This window comes from Symphalangus syndactylus, chromosome 5 (genome assembly GCF_028878055.3).
Source record: "Symphalangus syndactylus isolate Jambi chromosome 5, NHGRI_mSymSyn1-v2.1_pri, whole genome shotgun sequence".
NCBI classification, from domain to species: domain Eukaryota; kingdom Metazoa; phylum Chordata; class Mammalia; order Primates; family Hylobatidae; genus Symphalangus; species Symphalangus syndactylus.
Window position 1 is genome coordinate 88,558,257 of NC_072427.2, and position 17,613 is coordinate 88,575,869.

At 53.4% G+C, this 17,613-nt stretch overlaps 1 protein-coding gene across 14 annotated transcripts in view; it reads left to right on the top strand.

Annotated features, from left to right (window-relative positions):
- Positions 1-17,613, top strand: part of PRDM15 (PR/SET domain 15) — an 80,629-nt gene that overhangs the window by 11,867 nt on the left and 51,149 nt on the right. For 7 of the 14 annotated variants that reach the window (XM_063640585.1, XM_063640580.1, XM_063640582.1 and 4 more), the window contains exons 2-5: positions 7,413-7,458; positions 8,098-8,191; positions 10,380-10,533; positions 12,651-12,903. In XM_063640585.1, the coding sequence (XP_063496655.1) occupies positions 7,422-7,458; positions 8,098-8,191; positions 10,380-10,533; positions 12,651-12,903 (538 nt within the window). In that variant the 5' untranslated portion in view covers positions 7,413-7,421. Of the gene's footprint in view, positions 1-2,073; positions 2,249-2,681; positions 2,766-7,412; positions 7,459-8,097; positions 8,192-8,428; positions 8,535-8,565; positions 8,764-10,379; positions 10,534-12,650; positions 12,904-17,613 lie in introns of those variants that run through there. The other 7 variants (XM_055279760.2, XM_063640578.1, XM_063640577.1 and 4 more) reach the window with 4 other exon arrangements.

A 17,613-nucleotide genomic window follows, 5' to 3' on the forward strand; every position in this document is an offset into this window, starting at 1 on the left:
GCCGTGTTCACGCCTGTGAAAAACCACTGCGCTCCAGCCTGGGCAACATAGTGAGACTCTGTCTCTTCAACATGTTTGTTTCACCTGTTCTGCTGAAGTGTGTAGAGCCTCAGCTTGCTTTCCTTTCACTGCTTTCAGGACCCTTTGCACAAAACTTTTCCTGGGGGAACCAGGAAAATCTGCCCCCAGCCCTGGGGAAGATTGTGAACGGAGGAGATCAGGGCTAGAGTAGAGAGGAGTTGCATCTTAACTCCTTTCAGTGTTAGGGAGTTTGACTACCGGCGCAGCAGAGGCCCCTGAGTGGCTGCCTTCTGCAGGGTCACTCTGTGTGTGAATAGAAAATCTGTGTAAAACTCAGATAGTCAGTGAGGTTTCTGGGCTTTCTGAGCTGAGGGTGTCGGGCATCTCCCCACATCTCAGAGCTCAGCACAGAAAGGAGTCCCCATTCCCTTAGCCCTGCCTGGGGAGGTTACCCTCCCAGGCAAGCAGGTTGTGGTTGAACCCATCCATCCATCTGGTAACAACAGAAAGTTCGGATTCCTTGTTCTGGACCTTTCCCTGTTTGTACTGAGAAGGGAGTGAATAGGGTCTCCCCAGGGAGTGGAGGTGTCTTGCTTCTCCCCAGGAATCAAGATGCGGGTCAGGTGGTCCAGCCGGATCTGGGCTCTGCCAGCCCTCTCTGGCTTCCCCTGTGCAGGCCCCGGTCGCACCCTCTGTTGTGTGGTGTGTGTGGAAGGGGAGAAGCGTTGTGCTCGTTCTGCTGCCCCAAATGAACAGCCCTTCAACACCAACTGGCCATGGCAGGTGTCCCACGAATATCTGGACAGGAAATGGACTTCGTTTTGTTTGAGCTGGTAAGATGCTCTTGTGGGTGCCAGGCTGCAGATTCCAAGAACAGCATCATTGGCTTGCAAGGTTTCTTCAGTGGCACAGGCTTTGTTTGAACTTTCTTTCGAGTACGTGAGCTGGGAAACCCGTAGACAGGCTTAGTGTCAAGTGGAGGGAAGGCAGCGGCCTGGCCAAAGCCAGACCAGGGTGGTCCCTGGAGGCCACTAAGGAGAGAGACCCCAGGCCGGGGCCACCTCCTGTCGTGGGCTGGGGATGGCAGAGGCCAAGCGCAGGTCATTGTGGTAGCATTGGAACCTTGCTTAGGTGCTTTGTAAATATCGAAAGCAATGATATAAAAGTTTAAAATCCCTTTTTATATGGAACGTGTAAAATTTCTCTTCCAGATCTTAGTGCTAATCTAACTAAACTTCTGAAGTTTCTTGGCATAACTTGTGCAAATGAAACATTTGAAACTTTCCAACCACTCTTAATTATCTGGAGGTGAGGAAGGTGTCAGGTCAAAAGATTTATCAGGGCTCTCTTGTACATAGGGGGCTACATACAAAATACATAAGACTTGAACAAAGGGAGTGAGTGGAAAAGTCACTTTTAAGCTTCTGTCTTTCATGGTTAAAGATCTAGTAGAGGCTGCGCATGGGGTCTCATACCTGTAATCCAAAGTGGGAGGCTGAAGCAGGAGGATCGCTTGAGGCCAGGAGTTTGAGACCAGCCTGGCCAACATAGTGAAACCAAATCTCTACAAAAAATTAAAAAATTAGTTGGGCATGGTGGTGCGTGCCTGTAGTCCCAGCTACTTGAGAGGCTGAAGCTGGAGGATCACAGGAGGTCACGAGTTTGAGGCTATAGTGAGCTGTGATGGGACCATTATACTCCAGCTTGGGTGACAGAGCAAGACCGTCTCAAAATAAAATGAAAGAAAATAAATCCAGCAGAAAAAACAGACCACGTGCATGACATTATGTGAAACTGAGATAGTGGTTTAGGAACAGCCAACTTTTTGGGGGGAATCACAGAGGATATGAGAGTAATTGAAGGGAGAAAGGTGTCAGGGAGGGTGAGGTTGGGGCTCTGTCTTGAAAGATGGTGGAACCCCCGTGGTGGACTGAGGGGAAGTGGCTGTGCCTGGGGTGGACCTCGCGTCCTCAGCCTGGGGTGTGTTAGGGGGTGTACCAGGAAGTGGCAGATTCTCTTATCAGACATCAGCCTGTCCCGTGTGCCGGTGCCGAGGAGGGTCCAACTATATTCCACTGTGCAAGGCTGCCACAAGTCTTGCCCTCTTGGCCATTGAAGTGTGGTGGGAGAGACATGAGATCAGTCACACACAGGCATGGCTACATGGGTGACAGTGCTGTAAAGGAAATCGCAGAGTGCTTTTAGAAGCATGCCACGCTTTGGACAGGTGGATCAGGGAGACCCTCCCTGAAGAAGTGATGTTAAGCTAAGACTGAGGAGTGAGCAGGCATGGCAGAGAGGGCTGGGGAGTGAGGAGTGAGCAGGGGAGTGGGGAGTGGGGACTTGCAGAGAGGGCTGGGGAGTGAGGACTGAGCAGGGGAGTGGGGAGTGGGGACTGAGGAGTGAGTGGGCATTGCAGAGAGGGCTGGGGAGAGGGCCAGCCTTGGAGGGGCGAGCATTTGCAAAGGTCCAGAGGCAGGACCCAGCTTGGCGTTCCGGGAAGCGCGGCTGGAGAGGGTGGGGGTGGGGAGGTGGGGTGAGAAGGCTGCCGAGAAAGGCAGTGCCTGGTCACGTGCAGGAGTTTGGGTTTTGTTCCTGGGACAGTGGGAAGCCAGTGAAGCTTCAGGCTGGCAAGCGATGTGATTGGATTTATGTTCTAGAAGAACCGCTCTGCAGTGTGCAAAATGGGTTGGCGGCCCAGGCAGAGGAGGAAGAGTTGTCTGGAGACCCTTGCAGCCTTACAGGTGGGAGAAAGTGGGGTGTGGCCAAGGGAGGTAGTAAGGGAGGCTGCAGGTAGTGGGTGTGATGGGCAGGTGTGAGAGGGAGGCGAGAGAGGTCACAGCGGTTCCAGGTCTCTCTGACAACCAAATCCTAAGATGTAGGAGGTGGAGGCAGAGAGACTTCGTCAGGAGTGTCCAGATGTTTTTACTTTTGACATGTTGGTTTTTGGGTTGCTTGTTGCCTTCTGAATGAAGATGCAAATGATTTTCCTCTTATAGATTGTGTTTTTGGTGACAAGTTTAAAAACTGTGGCTTGCCCTAGAGCCCAAAGATTTTCTCTGTTTTTCTAAGTTCTATTATTATTTAATATTTTTATGTTTTAAGACTGTGATCCATTTTGAGTTAATTTTCTAATAAGATATGAAGTTATAGTTCATTTTATTCCCTGTGGATGCCCAGTTGTTCCTGCACCATCTGCTGAAATGGTTGCCCTTCCTCGCTTGGATTTTAAAATCCAATCCGCTTTTGTCTTTGTAAAAAAAATGCAGGCCGGGCGCGGTGGCTCACACCTGTAATCCCAGCACTTTGGGAGGCCGAGGTGGGCAGATCACGAGGTCAAGAGATCGAGGCCCTCCTGGCCAACATGGTGAAACCCTGTTGCTACTAAAAATACAAAAATTAGCTGGTGGGCGTGGTGGCACGTGCCTGTAATCCCAGCTACTCGGGAGGCTGAGGCAGGAAAATCGCTTTAACTTGGGAGGTAGAAGTTGCAGTGAGCCAAGATCGTGCCACTGCACTCCAGCCTGGGCGACAGAGCAAGACTCCATCTCTTAAAAAAAAAAAAAAAATGCTTTGGGCATGTTTGTTTAGGTCTATTTCTGGGTTGTCTGTTTTGTTCTATTGATCTCTGTCCACCTTCTCACCAGTATCAAAGTTTTTATGATGGTAGCTTGATAATTAAGTGTGAAGTCAGGTAGACTGAGTCTGTCACTTCAGGCTTGTTTTTCAAAGTTGTTTTTAACAGTTGTCTTCACTGAGCGTTCCGTGTTAAGGAACATTTGCCTGAAGTCACCCCCCATTTCCCGTTTACCACCAGGTTAGATGCAGATGGTCCTGGTCTGAGCTTAATTGACATTTGTGATAAGTTTGGTTTCCTGATATTATTACTGTGGTCTTCTTGTGATGGCAGTTGCGTTTAGTTATTGTAGTAGTAGTCATATAAATTTTAGAGAGATTTTCAGGCAAAGCAGTGGTTCTCAGACTTGAGCTGCATCTGAACCACCTGGAGGGCTTTGCAAGCAGAGTGCAGGGCCCTTTGCCAAGCCTGATTCATCAGGTCTGGGGGTGGGAGGCAAGGATGTGCATTTCTGAGATGTTCCCAAGCAGCGCTGGCACTGCTGGTTCCTGGTCCAGGGACCACATTTTGAAATCACTAATGTAAGGTAAGTCTTCCCAGGATTGGTGGTTGAGATAGGGGGACCTCGCACTTTTTTTTTTTTTTTTTTTTTTTTTTTTTTTTTTTGAGATGGAGTCTCACTCGGTTGTCTAGGCTGGAGTGCAGCAGCGCGATCTCAGCTCACTGCAAACTCCGCCTCCCTGGTTCAAGCAATTCTTCTGCCTCAGCCTCCCAAGTAGCTGGGATTACAGGCATGTGCCACCACACCTGGCTAGTTTTTTTTTTTTTTTTTTGAGACGGAGTCTCGCTCTGTCGCCCAGGCTGGAGTGCAGTGGCGCAATCTCGGCTCACTGCAAGCTCCGCCTCCCGCATTCACGCCATTCTCCTGCCTCAGCCTCTCCGAGTAGCTGGGACTACAGGCGCCCGCCACCACGCCCGGCTAATTTTTTTGTATTTTTAGTAGAGACGGGGTTTCACCGTGGTCTCGATCTCCTGACCTCGTGATCCGCCCGCCTCGGCTTCCCAAAGTGCTGGGATTACAAGCGTGAGCCACCGCGCCCAGCCACCTGGCTAGTTTTTGTATTTTTAGTAGAGATGGGGTTTCCCCATGTTGGCCAGGCTGGTCTCGAACTCCTGACCTGAAGTGATCTGCCCGTCCTCGTCTCTCGAAGTGATGGGATTACGGACGTGAGCCACGCACCTGCCCGGGATCTCAAACTTCTAGTTCTTTTTTCTTCTCCTTTTCCCTGAAATAGTACTTCCTCTGTGCCTTGTTCTGGGATGTCTTGTGTGCCTTAGAGGTCTGGAGACCACACTTCCGCTTCTATAAAGGCACTTTCTGAGTGTTAAAGGGAGTTTTGCCAAGACAGCAAAGACTTTGAAGATGCTCCATTTCTCAGGCCTGATCTGCAGCCTAGGGTGGCTGTGGTCTCTGATCTTGGGCCCAGAGGAGCCGTTTTAGAGAGGCCACGTTTTGGGGACCAGCTGCAGCTAATCAGGACCCTTATTGCCAGGACTCAGACATTTACATAGAATCAGAGTGTAGCACAGAGGCTAAAACCCTGCTCTCCTGCTTCCCTCACCCCTCTCTTCTGGGTTTCCTCTCCCAGCAGCTCCGCTCAGAGGGGACCTTCTTTGGGGGCACCTAGAAGGGGTGGGCAGTCTGTGAGAGGTGCAGGCCAGAGGCAAGGTCTGCCCCCGGGAGAGGCGGCCACGCGAGGCCTCAGGGAATTCGTGCAGGCTCCCAAGTAAGCAAGGCCAGGACGACCTCCCTCCATCCTCCCACTCCGATTCTAATAGCTTTGTTGGGAGTCTGTGTTCTGCGGTGATCTGACCGCAGTGTAGGGCGCCTCTTAAGGCCTGTCGTTCCCATTGCCCAAGCTTCTGACCGTGAGTCATGTGGGTTCCTGCAGGGGGCACACAGGTCCTACACCTCCAGTAGCACAGCAGCAACTCATGAAAGCGTGCACCCTCCCCACCCCACCCTAGGTTTCTTCTGCCCTTTGTCCCTATTCATCTCCTGCTCACTGCCCAGCTGAGCCCCCATCCCAGGCTGGTCCCTATTCACACCGAGGTGCCCATCCACAGGAATTGGGGCAGGCGAGGCCGAATGTGGCTGTGAAACTGAGTCAGACTTGCTAGAGCCGCACGAGATACCTTTGAACGTGAATGTGTGTTCCCAGGAAAAGAAGATACAGTGCTGTTTTGGGAGAAAATTTCACCCCCCTCCCCGGTTATTTCTGGCATTTTAAGGGCAAATTGGAACTCTGTCTCCTCTGCCTCACTTCCTTGTAGCTAACTCACTCTCCTAACTTGAAGTTTTCAACCCCGCACTGCTTTCAAACACACATGTTCAGTGACTGTGAGTTCCCATATGAGTGTTGCATGGTCTACTTTTCACCCTTCAAGCTGCTGGGGATGAGCGGGGTGGAGGGCGTGTGGAATCAGCATTCAAGAAGTGCCAGCATGCATGCTTTCCTAAACCACCCAGCAACGGGCATCAGAGAAGCAGGTTGCAGGAAGGACATGCCGGTGGGCACAGTTGAGGATGGGGGTGGGCAGAGGAGGAATAATTATTTGGTGGCACATACTGTGTGTATCTCACTTTATGCTCCTCCCAAACTGTATGAGGTGGGTGTTTTTATTTCCATTTTACAGCCTAGGAATGTGAGGCCCCAGAATGAACAATGTCTAGATCCACTCTGTGAATATATGTGTGTGGGGGTGTCAGTTTATGCTCATCTACCCACTATGCAAGTGTTTCTGGAGGTGAACCTCAAGGATGGATAGGGAATAGAATTGTTGGATCTGATAACAGCTTATGTGGGAGCACAAGAGTCCTCCACAACGTCACGCATTGATTTAGTCCCCAGAGAAACGAGTGTTTATGGGGCACCAGGCATAGGTTAGGAGCTGAAGAAAAAATGTTGCATTAGCCATACGTGCCCTTGAGGAATTCACGGCGCAGTGAGTGAGGGGAAAAAAAGTGACAACTGGCTTTTTAAAAGTGGTGGTATAGGTGGGCACGATGGCTCATGCCATAATCCCAGCACTTTGGGAGGCTGAGGTAGGAGGATTGCTTGAGCCCAGCAGGTAGAGGCTGCAGTGAGCCTTGATCACGCCACTGCACTCCAGCCTGGGCGACAGAGCAAGACCCTATCCCCAAAAAAAGGGGATATATTTGTTTTAAAAATGGAAATTGATGGCTAATATGAAAAGATGAAAGTCTGAGTTCATGAGGCCATTCAAATCCATTGCTTTTGTTAAAAATAACATTATTTGAGGTGAGAAGATGTTTCAGGGACCCCAGCCCCATTCCACAATAAGAGGAGACCCCACTGTGTGCTCTGTTTAGAACACTACATAATGTCCCCATACTGGCTGGAGGAGGCCTTTAGTAGGAATTGTCTTTAAACATTATTTTGGTAAGAGGCTAGGCACGGTGGCCCACACCTGTAATCCCAGCACTTTGGGAGGCCGCGACAGGCAGATCACAAGGTCAAGAGATCGAGACCAGCCTGGCCAACATGGTAAAACCCCGTCTCTACTAAAAATACAAAAATTAGCTGGGTGTGGTGGCTCACACCTGTAGTCCCGGCTACTCAGGAGGCTGAGGCAGGAGAATCACTTGAACCTGGGAGGCAGAGGTTGCAGTGAGCGAAGATCCTGCCACTGTACTCCATCCTGGGCAACAGAGGGAGCTCAATTTCAAAAACAAAACAAAAGTGTTTTGGTAAGAGCTTGTCATTAATGAGGCTCTCTTGTGTCCTGACAGGTGTCAGAGATGGCCGAAGATGGGAGCGAAGAGATCTTGTTTATCTGTAAGTGACCTGGGGACCTGCCCGAGGTCCGAGACCAGCCCTATGTCATAGAACACAGATGGGTGTGGTGCTTGCTCTCTGGGCAAAGCCACGTCCACATTTCGTTTTGTTAATATAGAAAAGCTATATATTTAAAATTTCCCTATGAAACATTTATTTCATAAGCAGTACACTACAGGGGTATGGTTTTAATAGGATCACCCTTCTCAGAACTCCTGGCTGAGGGCACTTTGCAGGGGGTAGCACTTGATTCAGAAAAGTAATCCAGGGCTAGGCAGGAGGGATGAACCCGCTAACATTGGCCATTTTCATTTATGCTCATTCTTTGGGGAGGGTCTTGGTCTTCGTCACCATGGAGGTGACCGTGCTTGATTTGAGGTGTGCGGCGGAGCTAGAGCTTTCCCTGGGGGCGTGTCCTGCCTTTGCACTCCTCGTGTGCGTGAGCGCTGACGGAGGCCTTCGGGACACAGGCCTTGTGCCATCCAATGCACCCTCGCTTGCTTGTCTTTGCAGTGTCGGCATGCATGTATCTCATGACTCTGGGTCACCCTCATGGGGCCAGGGTCCCCATTTCCCAGGTTTGTGTTCTTTAGGTGTCTCCCTCCCTGCGTGCTCTAATGCCCACATGTCTACTTGCAGGGTGTGAAGACTGCAGCCAGTACCACGACTCCGAATGTCCTGAGCTGGGCCCCGTGGTCATGGTCAAAGACTCCTTTGTGTTAAGCAGGGCAAGGTGAGTGACCGCCGTGAGCTGCTTTCACGGTCCCGGGCCTTCCAGATGCCAGCTGCGGCAGGAGCCTAGCGGCCTTTGTGTCTGCACATGGGCAGGAAGGAGCCTGAGGGAGAGCAGAGGCACTCTGAGTGAGAGCCAGCGATTCTGCTCCCACTGTGAACTGAGCAGCCTTGTTGTCAGGACACACCAAAACACGTGCTTCAAAGCTCCAGAGTGAGTTTCTTTGATCCACTCCAGGGTTCTTAGCTGGAGCCCAGCTGTTCCCGACACAGTGTGTGGAGGCTGCAGAAGAGTGGACTGGCCAAGGTGGTTGATGTGCTGAGCACCAGCAGCCAAGTTGGAGGTCTGCTCGTTGGCTTCTCTCTGCATTCCAGGTCTTGGCCTGCCAGCGGACACGTGCACACCCAGGCGGGGCAGGGGATGTGGGGTTATGAGGACAGGGACAGGGCTGACCCACAGCAGCTTCCAGAAGCAGTCCCTGCAGGCCTGGTGAGGCGGCTCAGTGGGCAGCAGCTGCCCTGCCGTTCTACCCTCACCTGGGGGAGGCTGTGCCACCTGGTGGCCCAGGGCAGGTGAGTTTGGACAAGGCACTCCTCTCCGGACCTCGGTGGCCTCTGTAGAGGATGGCAGTTCCTGTGGGGTGGCTGTGGTGTTGTGGGTGATGGTACCTGGCACGTGCTGCTGCTGCACAGGTGGTCGCTGTCTTTCCAGAACTGTTTGCAGGAGCCTTCCCACTGCCCCACAACACTGTTCATTTACTTTTTTTTCTTAGTGTGACTCAAAACAAAGAGATCAATGTTTTGGCCTAAAGTAGACAGCGGATCAACCCCCCTCTTCCCATCAACCCCCCTCTTCCCCAGAACCCTCAGGGACTGCCTGTTGCCCATGAAAATTCAGCGGAAACCCTTGGTCCCGCAGTCAGACCCTCCGTGCCGGCTCCTTGTCTCAGCGGCCTCCTGCCCACCCTGAGGGGCCTGTGCTCTGGGCACCCCATGTCTGCCTCCGTCGGAGGGGCCTGTGCTCTGGGCACCCCATGTCTGCCTCCGTCGGAGGGGCCTGTGCTCTGGGCACCCAATGTCCGCCTCTGTCGGAGGGGCCTGTGCTCTGGGGACCTCATGTCTGCCTCTGTCCGAGGGGCCTGTGCGCTGGGCACCCCATGTCTGCCTCTGTCGGAGGGGCCTGTGCTCTGGGGACCCCATGTCTGCCTCTGTCCGAGGGGCCTGTGCACTGGACACCCCGTGTCCACCTCTGTCCTGGACGTGTCCTGGGCTCGTCCCAGCTCCTATGCCTTCCTCCCCAGAACCCCGTCCTTGACATTCTTCTACTTCAGTTAAAGAGGTCACATCCTCAGTCAAACTGGCCCGCTCCACTTGGCTGGAAACCCTTTCTGTTTGGGACTTCCGTGGCCCTTGCGTCTTTCTCGGGGTGTTCTTCATATGGCTCCTCAGCAGGGAGTTCCCTGTGGTCCCCCCTCCATCGCTGGACCCCATACCAGTCTGACCCTGTTCTGTCCCGTAGCAGCCCCACCAGGGATGCACCTGTTGGCACTGTCTTTCCCACGGGGAATTAAACCCATCCTTCAGTACACAGCCCCGCCATGGTGTGCTCTGGGTGAATCTCACCAGGGCCCTGTGGTCGGCCTTGTGTAGCTAAGGCCACAAGATTATGGCTAGTTTGCCACAGCCCGAGGGCGTCATCACAACCTCAGCCTCAGTCATCATCATTCAGCACCTATCAGGAAGGCTTCTGTTGTTTTTTTTCTTTTCTTTGAGACAGGGTCCTGTGCTGTCACCCAGGCTACAGTGCAGTGGCACAATCTTGGCTCACTGCAGCCTCAAACTCCCGGGTTCAGCCATCCTACTGCTTTAGCCTCCCGAGTAGCTGGGGCTACAGGCACATGCCACCATGCCCAGCTAATTTTTTGTAGAGACAGGGTTTCACCATATTGCCCAGGCTGGTCTCAAACTCCTGGGCTTATGCAATCTTCCCACCTCGGCCTTCCAAAGTGCGTGCTGGGATTACAGGCGTGAGCCACCAAGCCTGGCCTGGAAGGCTTGTTTTATCACCTGGAGGATTTTATTTCAGAAGACCCCTGGCGGTCAGTGAGGGCGAGCTTTTAGGTTACCTTAACGAGTCGGTCCCTGGGTGTGAGTGCTCTCTTTTGAGTCTTGTTTTATTCCATTTCCAGGTCATCCCTTCCTCCCAACTTGGAGATCAGACGACTGGAAGATGGAGCTGAGGGGGTGTTCGCCGTCACTCAGCTCGTCAAGCGGACACAGTTCGGTCCCTTTGAGTCCAGGAGGGTCGCCAAATGGGAAAAGGAGTCCGCGTTTCCCCTGAAGGTAAAGGCTGTTGTCAAACAGGAGCTCAGGAACTGGGTGCTTTTCTGGCGTTCCCACGTGGGAATGGGGAGCAAGGACCACGGAGTTTCCATGATTTATAAATGCCTCGAAACAGCTCTAAATATTGTAGGTCTGCAGAATTTCCAAGAAAATGTTTCTTTCTACATTGCAAGAGCATCAGTGTTAAGTTAGTATTTTGTAAGTTTCAATTTTGCAGAACATTAAAGAGTTTATTTAAGACATATGCAGGAGAAACCCAAAATGCTGACTGCAGCTGTCTCACGACCTCCATTGCTGTCGCAGGCTTTATGAGGCAGCGTCTTGCAGGGGCCCGTCGCTCTAGTTATTTCCACACCTGTGCAGAGCGTATGGTAGTTTGCAAACCTCTTTCAAAGGGAAGGTGTTTGTTTAGGCAGTGATGAGACATTGGGCAATAGTACGAAGTTTGGCTACTCTAAAAAGCACATCAGACTGAGAGAAGACAGTGGTTCTCTACTTTGGCGTGAACTCGAGAAAACTAAGATATATGTAAATTGCAAGGCAGGCTTTAGAATACATAAAAAATAAGCCCTCTGGAAGGCTATGAGGCCAGGCGAGGCTGGTTTTTGACTGTTCCCATGCCTGCCCTCTGTATCGTACCCCAAGCCAGCCAGTCTTCAGAAATATCTGTGAAATAAACAAATGAGGAATGGGTTGTTAGTCAGCAAACTTTTCTTCGAGACCCTTGAAATGGATCTGCTTGTTTTAGGACAGGCAGATGAAGTCAACAACCTTGGGTTTTTGGAAGTCCTTTGGATAACTGAGCTTGTAAGGCAGATTTCAGCAAAAAGGGGGGAAAAAGGAAACGCACTTGATTTGTTTACAAAAGAAAGAAGGGAGGGAGGGAGGGAAGGAAGGAAAGGAAGGGAGGGAGGGAAGGAGGGAAGGAAGGAAGGAAGGGGAGGGAGGGAAGGGAAGGAAGGGAGGGGAGGGAGGGAAGGGAAGGAAGGAAGGAAGGGAGGGGAGGGAGGGAAGGGAAGGAAGGAAGGAAGGAAGGAGGGAAGGAAAGAAAAGGCTGTTTTAAGTTGAAGAAATATGTAACAATACCTAAAACATCCTGTGAAAGGCCGTTGGCTACCTGCCTGTCCTTCGCAGCACCCATCCGGTCAATGTACACAGTTGGTGTGGGTGCACGGTTGGGGGAGAGGCCCCCTTGAAGAAGTCTTTTGTGCCCATTTTGGTGGTCTTTCAGCTACGCAATTCTGAAGGTCATCGCCTGGTACTGGGTTGTTCTCAGTGCACACACCAGTGTTCAGCTCCTCTGTGCCCACAAGAGAGAGAGTGCTGCCAGTTGGGAGCACGCCTTCCTCAGCAGCTGGTGGTCATTAGGTGCCTGGTGGTCCCCCACCCCTGCCTTTCACTTCCAAGGGCTCCGTCCTTAGAGAGGCCTCTCTAGGAAAAGCTTAGGAGAAGGGAGAGCTCTCTTCCTGCAGGGAGGAAGAGACCATAACATCAGAAAATAAGGAACAAAACCCTCCTATAGTCATGCAGTTGATTTGAACTTCAAAACATCCAAGTTTTTCTCCCTGCTGCCTGCCTGCATTTAATCCATAAAGCAATAGTGCTGTTTGATAGATGGGGAGGCAGCTCATAAAGCCTGAGGAGACCAGCACCCCTTGGCGGAGCTGGGAGTAGAACTGGGTCCCAGTTCCCAGTGGGCCACCTGGAGAGCCTAGGTGTCCCCGTGACACCTGGACCGGGAGTGAAGCCCAGGTAGCGCAAAGCCCACCTGGACCAGGACTAGAACTTTGGTGTCCCCATGCCCACTAGAACCCGATTAGAACTTGAGTTCCACACGTGGGCTGTGAGTAACACTCAGGTACCCCGATGACACATAGACCGCTGGCTGTGTCTGCTGCTTCCTTTTGCCTGTGACTAACCTGACCCGTCCAAGCCACGTGGTCTACCTGTGACCCTCCTCACCATTGTAAACACCTCAACATCCCGTACAGGAGCCCTTATGGCCTCTGACGTGGCACTGTCTAAATGGGTTCCTCAGCACCTGCCCCCCACACGCTGACAGGCAGATGGGTAATCAGCCGTTTCCCCGGCTTCTCCGTGGGCTGACTCACCTTCAGGTGTTCCAGAAGGACGGGCACCCCGTGTGCTTCGACACCTCCAACGAGGATGATTGCAACTGGATGATGCTGGTGCGGCCGGCGGCGGAGGCCGAGCACCAGAACCTGACGGCCTACCAGCACGGCAGCGACGTGTACTTCACCACCTCCAGAGACATACCCCCGGGCACCGAGCTGCGCGTGTGGTACGCGGCCTTCTATGCCAAGAAGATGGACAAGCCCATGCTGAAGCAGGCCAGCTCTGGCGTCCATGGTACGTGGCGGCCCCTGATCCGGAGCCCACCTTCCCTTGTACCTCGCCGAAGGGGTTATGGCCCCTTGGCTCCGTGCTGACCCCACACTGATGAGATGGGTTGTGCTGGGCCAGCTGCTGGGATGCGGAGAGTGGAGGAGTGGAGAGTCGGGTCTGTCTTTCTGCTTGTTTTAAACATCCTTGGTCAGTTTGGGCACGTGGATGTAACACAAGTTAACACAGTGAGGCAGTGTTTAACAACAGAGATACATTCTCAGAAATGTGTCCTGGGGCGATGGCATTGTCATTAGCGCATTATAGAGCGCACTCTCGCCCACCTTGATGGCCTGGCCTGCTACACACCCAGGCTGTATGGTGTAGCCTGCTCTAGCTACCAGCCTGTCCAGCATGTGACGGTGCTGCATGCTGTGGGCAGCTGTAACACATGGTAAGTATTTGTCTATGTAAACATAGACAAGGTAATAGAGGAGAAATACTGTATTAGAATCTCATGGGACCACTGTCTTTGACTGAAACCTTACCACGTGGCGCATGACTGCTTAGCTCTGCCCTTGGGGCTATGTCCAGTGAGTGACTCATCTTCCTAATCCTATGAGGCTGGGATACTAGTCCTGTCTTTGGACAGAGGAAACAGCACAGAGAGGTTAAGGAACTGAACCCAGGTCACAGTGGAGTAGATGGAAGAAGTCAGGATTGGTCCATGGCACCCGGCTGCAGTGTTGCTGTTCACTGTGCAATGGCCTCCTCCCAGATTTGGGGGGAGTGTGTGTGTGTGTGTACACACGTGTGTAGCTGTGTGTGTGTGCATGCATGTTCAAAGAAAGCCCTAGTGAAGGTTATGTGTGTGATCTGCCCAAATCTAGCATTCCTGCTGGAAAAGCAGATCACAGCACCTGTCCTGCTAAGCGGGGGTCGGGGCATCACTTTGCCCATCAAGCGGGGCTGTTGAACTTTAAATCTTTCTCATCCATGTTATGGGTCTTTTTGATATAGATCCTCCTCATAAAACCTGAAGAAACTCTATGAAATTCCTGGTATTTGATGTCTTTTAACCTGCAAAACAGCAATTTCATATGGCCGAAGCTGACACTACCCAGGGGAGCAAATGTTATTTAATGTTGCTGTGAAGATTCTTTGCTCGAGGGGGAGAAATAGATATGGACTCTCCTGACCCCCCTCCCAAATGACCCGATTCTCCTACGAGCATTGTTTCCTGGTTTTATAAATGCAGCGTAATCCAAAATATTAGTAGCTCGGTAGTGTAAGATTCTTAACATATGGGAAGGCTCTGGTCTGTCCTGTTTGTCAGTATGATTGAGGCTTTGTAAAATGCCCCTGGTTGTCCCTAATCCCAGGTCTGCGATGGGCTGTGTGGGAGTGTCCCGGCGCTGCGCTGCCCCCATAAAACACCAGCAACCCAGTGGCTTCAGTCAGAAATGTGCCTCCCACAGTGCTGGAGGCCATAGGCCCACGGTCAGGGTGTCAGCAGGGCTGGTTCCTTCTGGGCAACCTGAGGGGGAATCTGTCCCGGGACTCTCCCCAACCTCTGGTGGTGGCCGGCACAGTAGCCTTTTGCGTCCCTTCGCTTGTGGCTGTGTTACTCCAGTCTCTGCCTGTCTTCTCTCCCATGTCCCTGTGTCATCTCTTCATAAGACCTCCCGTCATTGGATTCAGGCCTCCCCAATCCGGCATGACCTCACCTTAACTTGATGACATCTGCACACATCCTCTCCCAAAGGTGGTAGGTGGATGTGAATTTTGGGGAGCCACTATTGAACCCACTATGGGCCAGTGAGGGCTGGGTGGAGAGGGGCCGCTGGGGATGCTGCTGGGGAGGGTCGGTGAGGACCCAGGCCGGGCGGCTCCCTCTAGGGCCTGCAGCAGTGGCAGCGTCCTCTTCCGCCAGGTTGGTAAAGTGAGCCGAGTGTACTGGGGGCTTCGCACCCTTCACAGAGAGACTGTGGCTTTGTGGGGAGTTATTTAAGAATGAAAAGGACAAAAAGAACTTGGAGAAACCCACTGCTCTTCACCCAGCTGCTCCTAGCCCCACCCTCGTGGCTTTGCCAAAACCAGGTGCCTGGCCTGGCCCAGCACGAGAGAGGCCCCCGTGGCGGTGCCTGCTGGATCAGGGGCCATTTCTAAGTCCTGCGAGGCTGGGCTCTCCGAGCAGACCCAAGTAACTGTGATCTTCGGGACCTGGGTTCCTTGTGTCTGGAATTCCTGAAGGCCCAGGCAGCTGGCAGCACGTGTGCCCATGGCCAGCCCGGGCTGCAGCCACGCTGGGGTTTGGGTTCTGAGATGCTGGCCTTGGCCGTTTACCCCCTTGTCAGCTTGTATCCTGGGGGATGCCCTCACCACCGTCAAGGCTAAGGTCAAAGCAAAGGTTGCCACCCCTTATTGGAGCTACAGGTGTTTTGCACTCATTTTACCTGCTGGAGACCCTTCAATCTGGAGCTCAGTTTGAAACAATAGATTTAAATGAAGTCAGCCTGGGACTGTGGTGTTCAACAGAGTCGCCTCCTGATTTCGGAGATCCTAGGGTAATTCCCATTCCTCCCTGAAACCTCTCAGAATAAAAGGACCCTTGTAATAATTCTACCTGGACAGTCTGTGTAAATGGGAACGTATGGTCACCTGAGCATAGCTTAAACCTAAACAAGGTTTTTAATTGGGGAGATAAATAAACAACTTAGTTACTCTTAGATTTCAGAAATGCTTTTTAGGATGGTCACTTGTGTTTGGGGACAAATGGCAAGCAGTTATTTCTGGAGAGGCAGTGAACACCGTGATTCCACTCACTGGCCGGTTGGGTCCTTCCTTCCCTTTCCTTCCCGAGAGAGGCCACTCTTGAGCTCTGGCTTGGCCCTCAAAGTGCCGCCGGCTGCCCTGGGGAACTTGCCCTGGGGTCCACCTGCTGATTGTTCAAACAGCAACCCAGCGGCCACGTCAGCGCCCCCGCCACACACACACACTGCCTCTCACCCTCTGCCATGTCAATGCCCCCGCCACACACACACACTGCCTCTCACCCTCTGCCACGTCAGCGCCGCCACACACACACACTGCCTCTCACCCTCTGCCACGTCAGCGCCCCCGCTACACACACACACTGCCTCTCACCCTCTGCCACGTCAGCGCCCCCGCCACACACACACACTGCCTCTCACCCTCTGCCATGTCAATGCCCCCGCCACACACACACACTGCCTCTCACCCTCTGCCATGTCAATGCCCCCGCCACACACACACACTGCCTCTCACCCTCTGCCATGTCAGCGCCCCCGCCACACACACACACTGCCTCTCACCCTCTGCCACGTCAGCGCCCCCGCCACACACACACACTGCCTCTCACCCTCTGCCATGTCAATGCCCCCGCCACACACACACACTGCCTCTCACCCTCTGCCATGTCAGCGCCCCCGCCACACACACACACTGCCTCTCACCCTCTGCCACGTCAGCGCCCCCGCCACACACACACACTGCCTCTCACCCTCTGCCACGTCAGCGCCGCCACACACACACACTGCCTCTCACCCTCTGCCATGTCAATGCCCCCGCCACACACACACACTGCCTCTCACCCTCTGCCATGTCAATGCCCCCGCCACACACACACACTGCCTCTCACCCTCTGCCACGTCAGCGCCGCCACACACACACACTGCCTCTCACCCTCTGCCACGTCAGCGCCCCCGCTACACACACACACTGCCTCTCACCCTCTGCCACGTCAGCGCCCCCGCCACACACACACACTGCCTCTCACCCTCTGCCATGTCAATGCCCCCGCCACACACACACACTGCCTCTCACCCTCTGCCATGTCAATGCCCCCGCCACACACACACACTGCCTCTCACCCTCTGCCATGTCAGCGCCCCCGCCACACACACACACTGCCTCTCACCCTCTGCCACGTCAGCGCCCCCGCCACACACACACACTGCCTCTCACCCTCTGCCATGTCAATGCCCCCGCCACACACACACACTGCCTCTCACCCTCTGCCATGTCAATGCCCCCGCCACACACACACACTGCCTCTCACCCTCTGCCACGTCAGCGCCCCCGCCACACACACACACTGCCTCTCACCCTCTGCCATGTCAATGCCCCCGCCACACACACACACTGCCTCTCACCCTCAGCCACGTCAACACCCCCGCCACATACACTGCCTCTCACCCTCAGCAGCCACGTCAACGCCACCGCCACACACACGCTGCCTCTCACCCTCTGCCACCTATCTGGCTCCTTCCCCTGAGCCCCTCCTCCCTGACCTCCCAGGAGTCCCTCTCCAGGCACAGTGGCGCTTCTAGAGCCCTGCCCGCCCAATGCACCCAGGGCCCACCAGAGTCTGAGTGTGTGGAGCACGTCACCCAGCTGAAGCTATGCACTGGAGCCCAGCGCTGCCTGCGTCTCAGAAATGAGTATCCCGATAGATAACAAGACCTTCGAAGAGAGGCTAGAAACGTCCAGAAAGCTGGCCGCTTGCCCGGTTCTTACTGTTTAGACTGGATACGTGAAGGCCTGGAGTTCTAGGGTAACTGCGTAATCCCACTCCTGCTCAGCGACGCGCCCTCTGGGGTGGACACTCCCAGAGAGAACACTGCCGCATGGTGGGAGGAAAGGAGGCCTTTTGTGGCATTGTTGTACCTCTGGCCCAGTGGGAGTAGGGAGAGTGATGTGAGTGGCCTCCGGGGC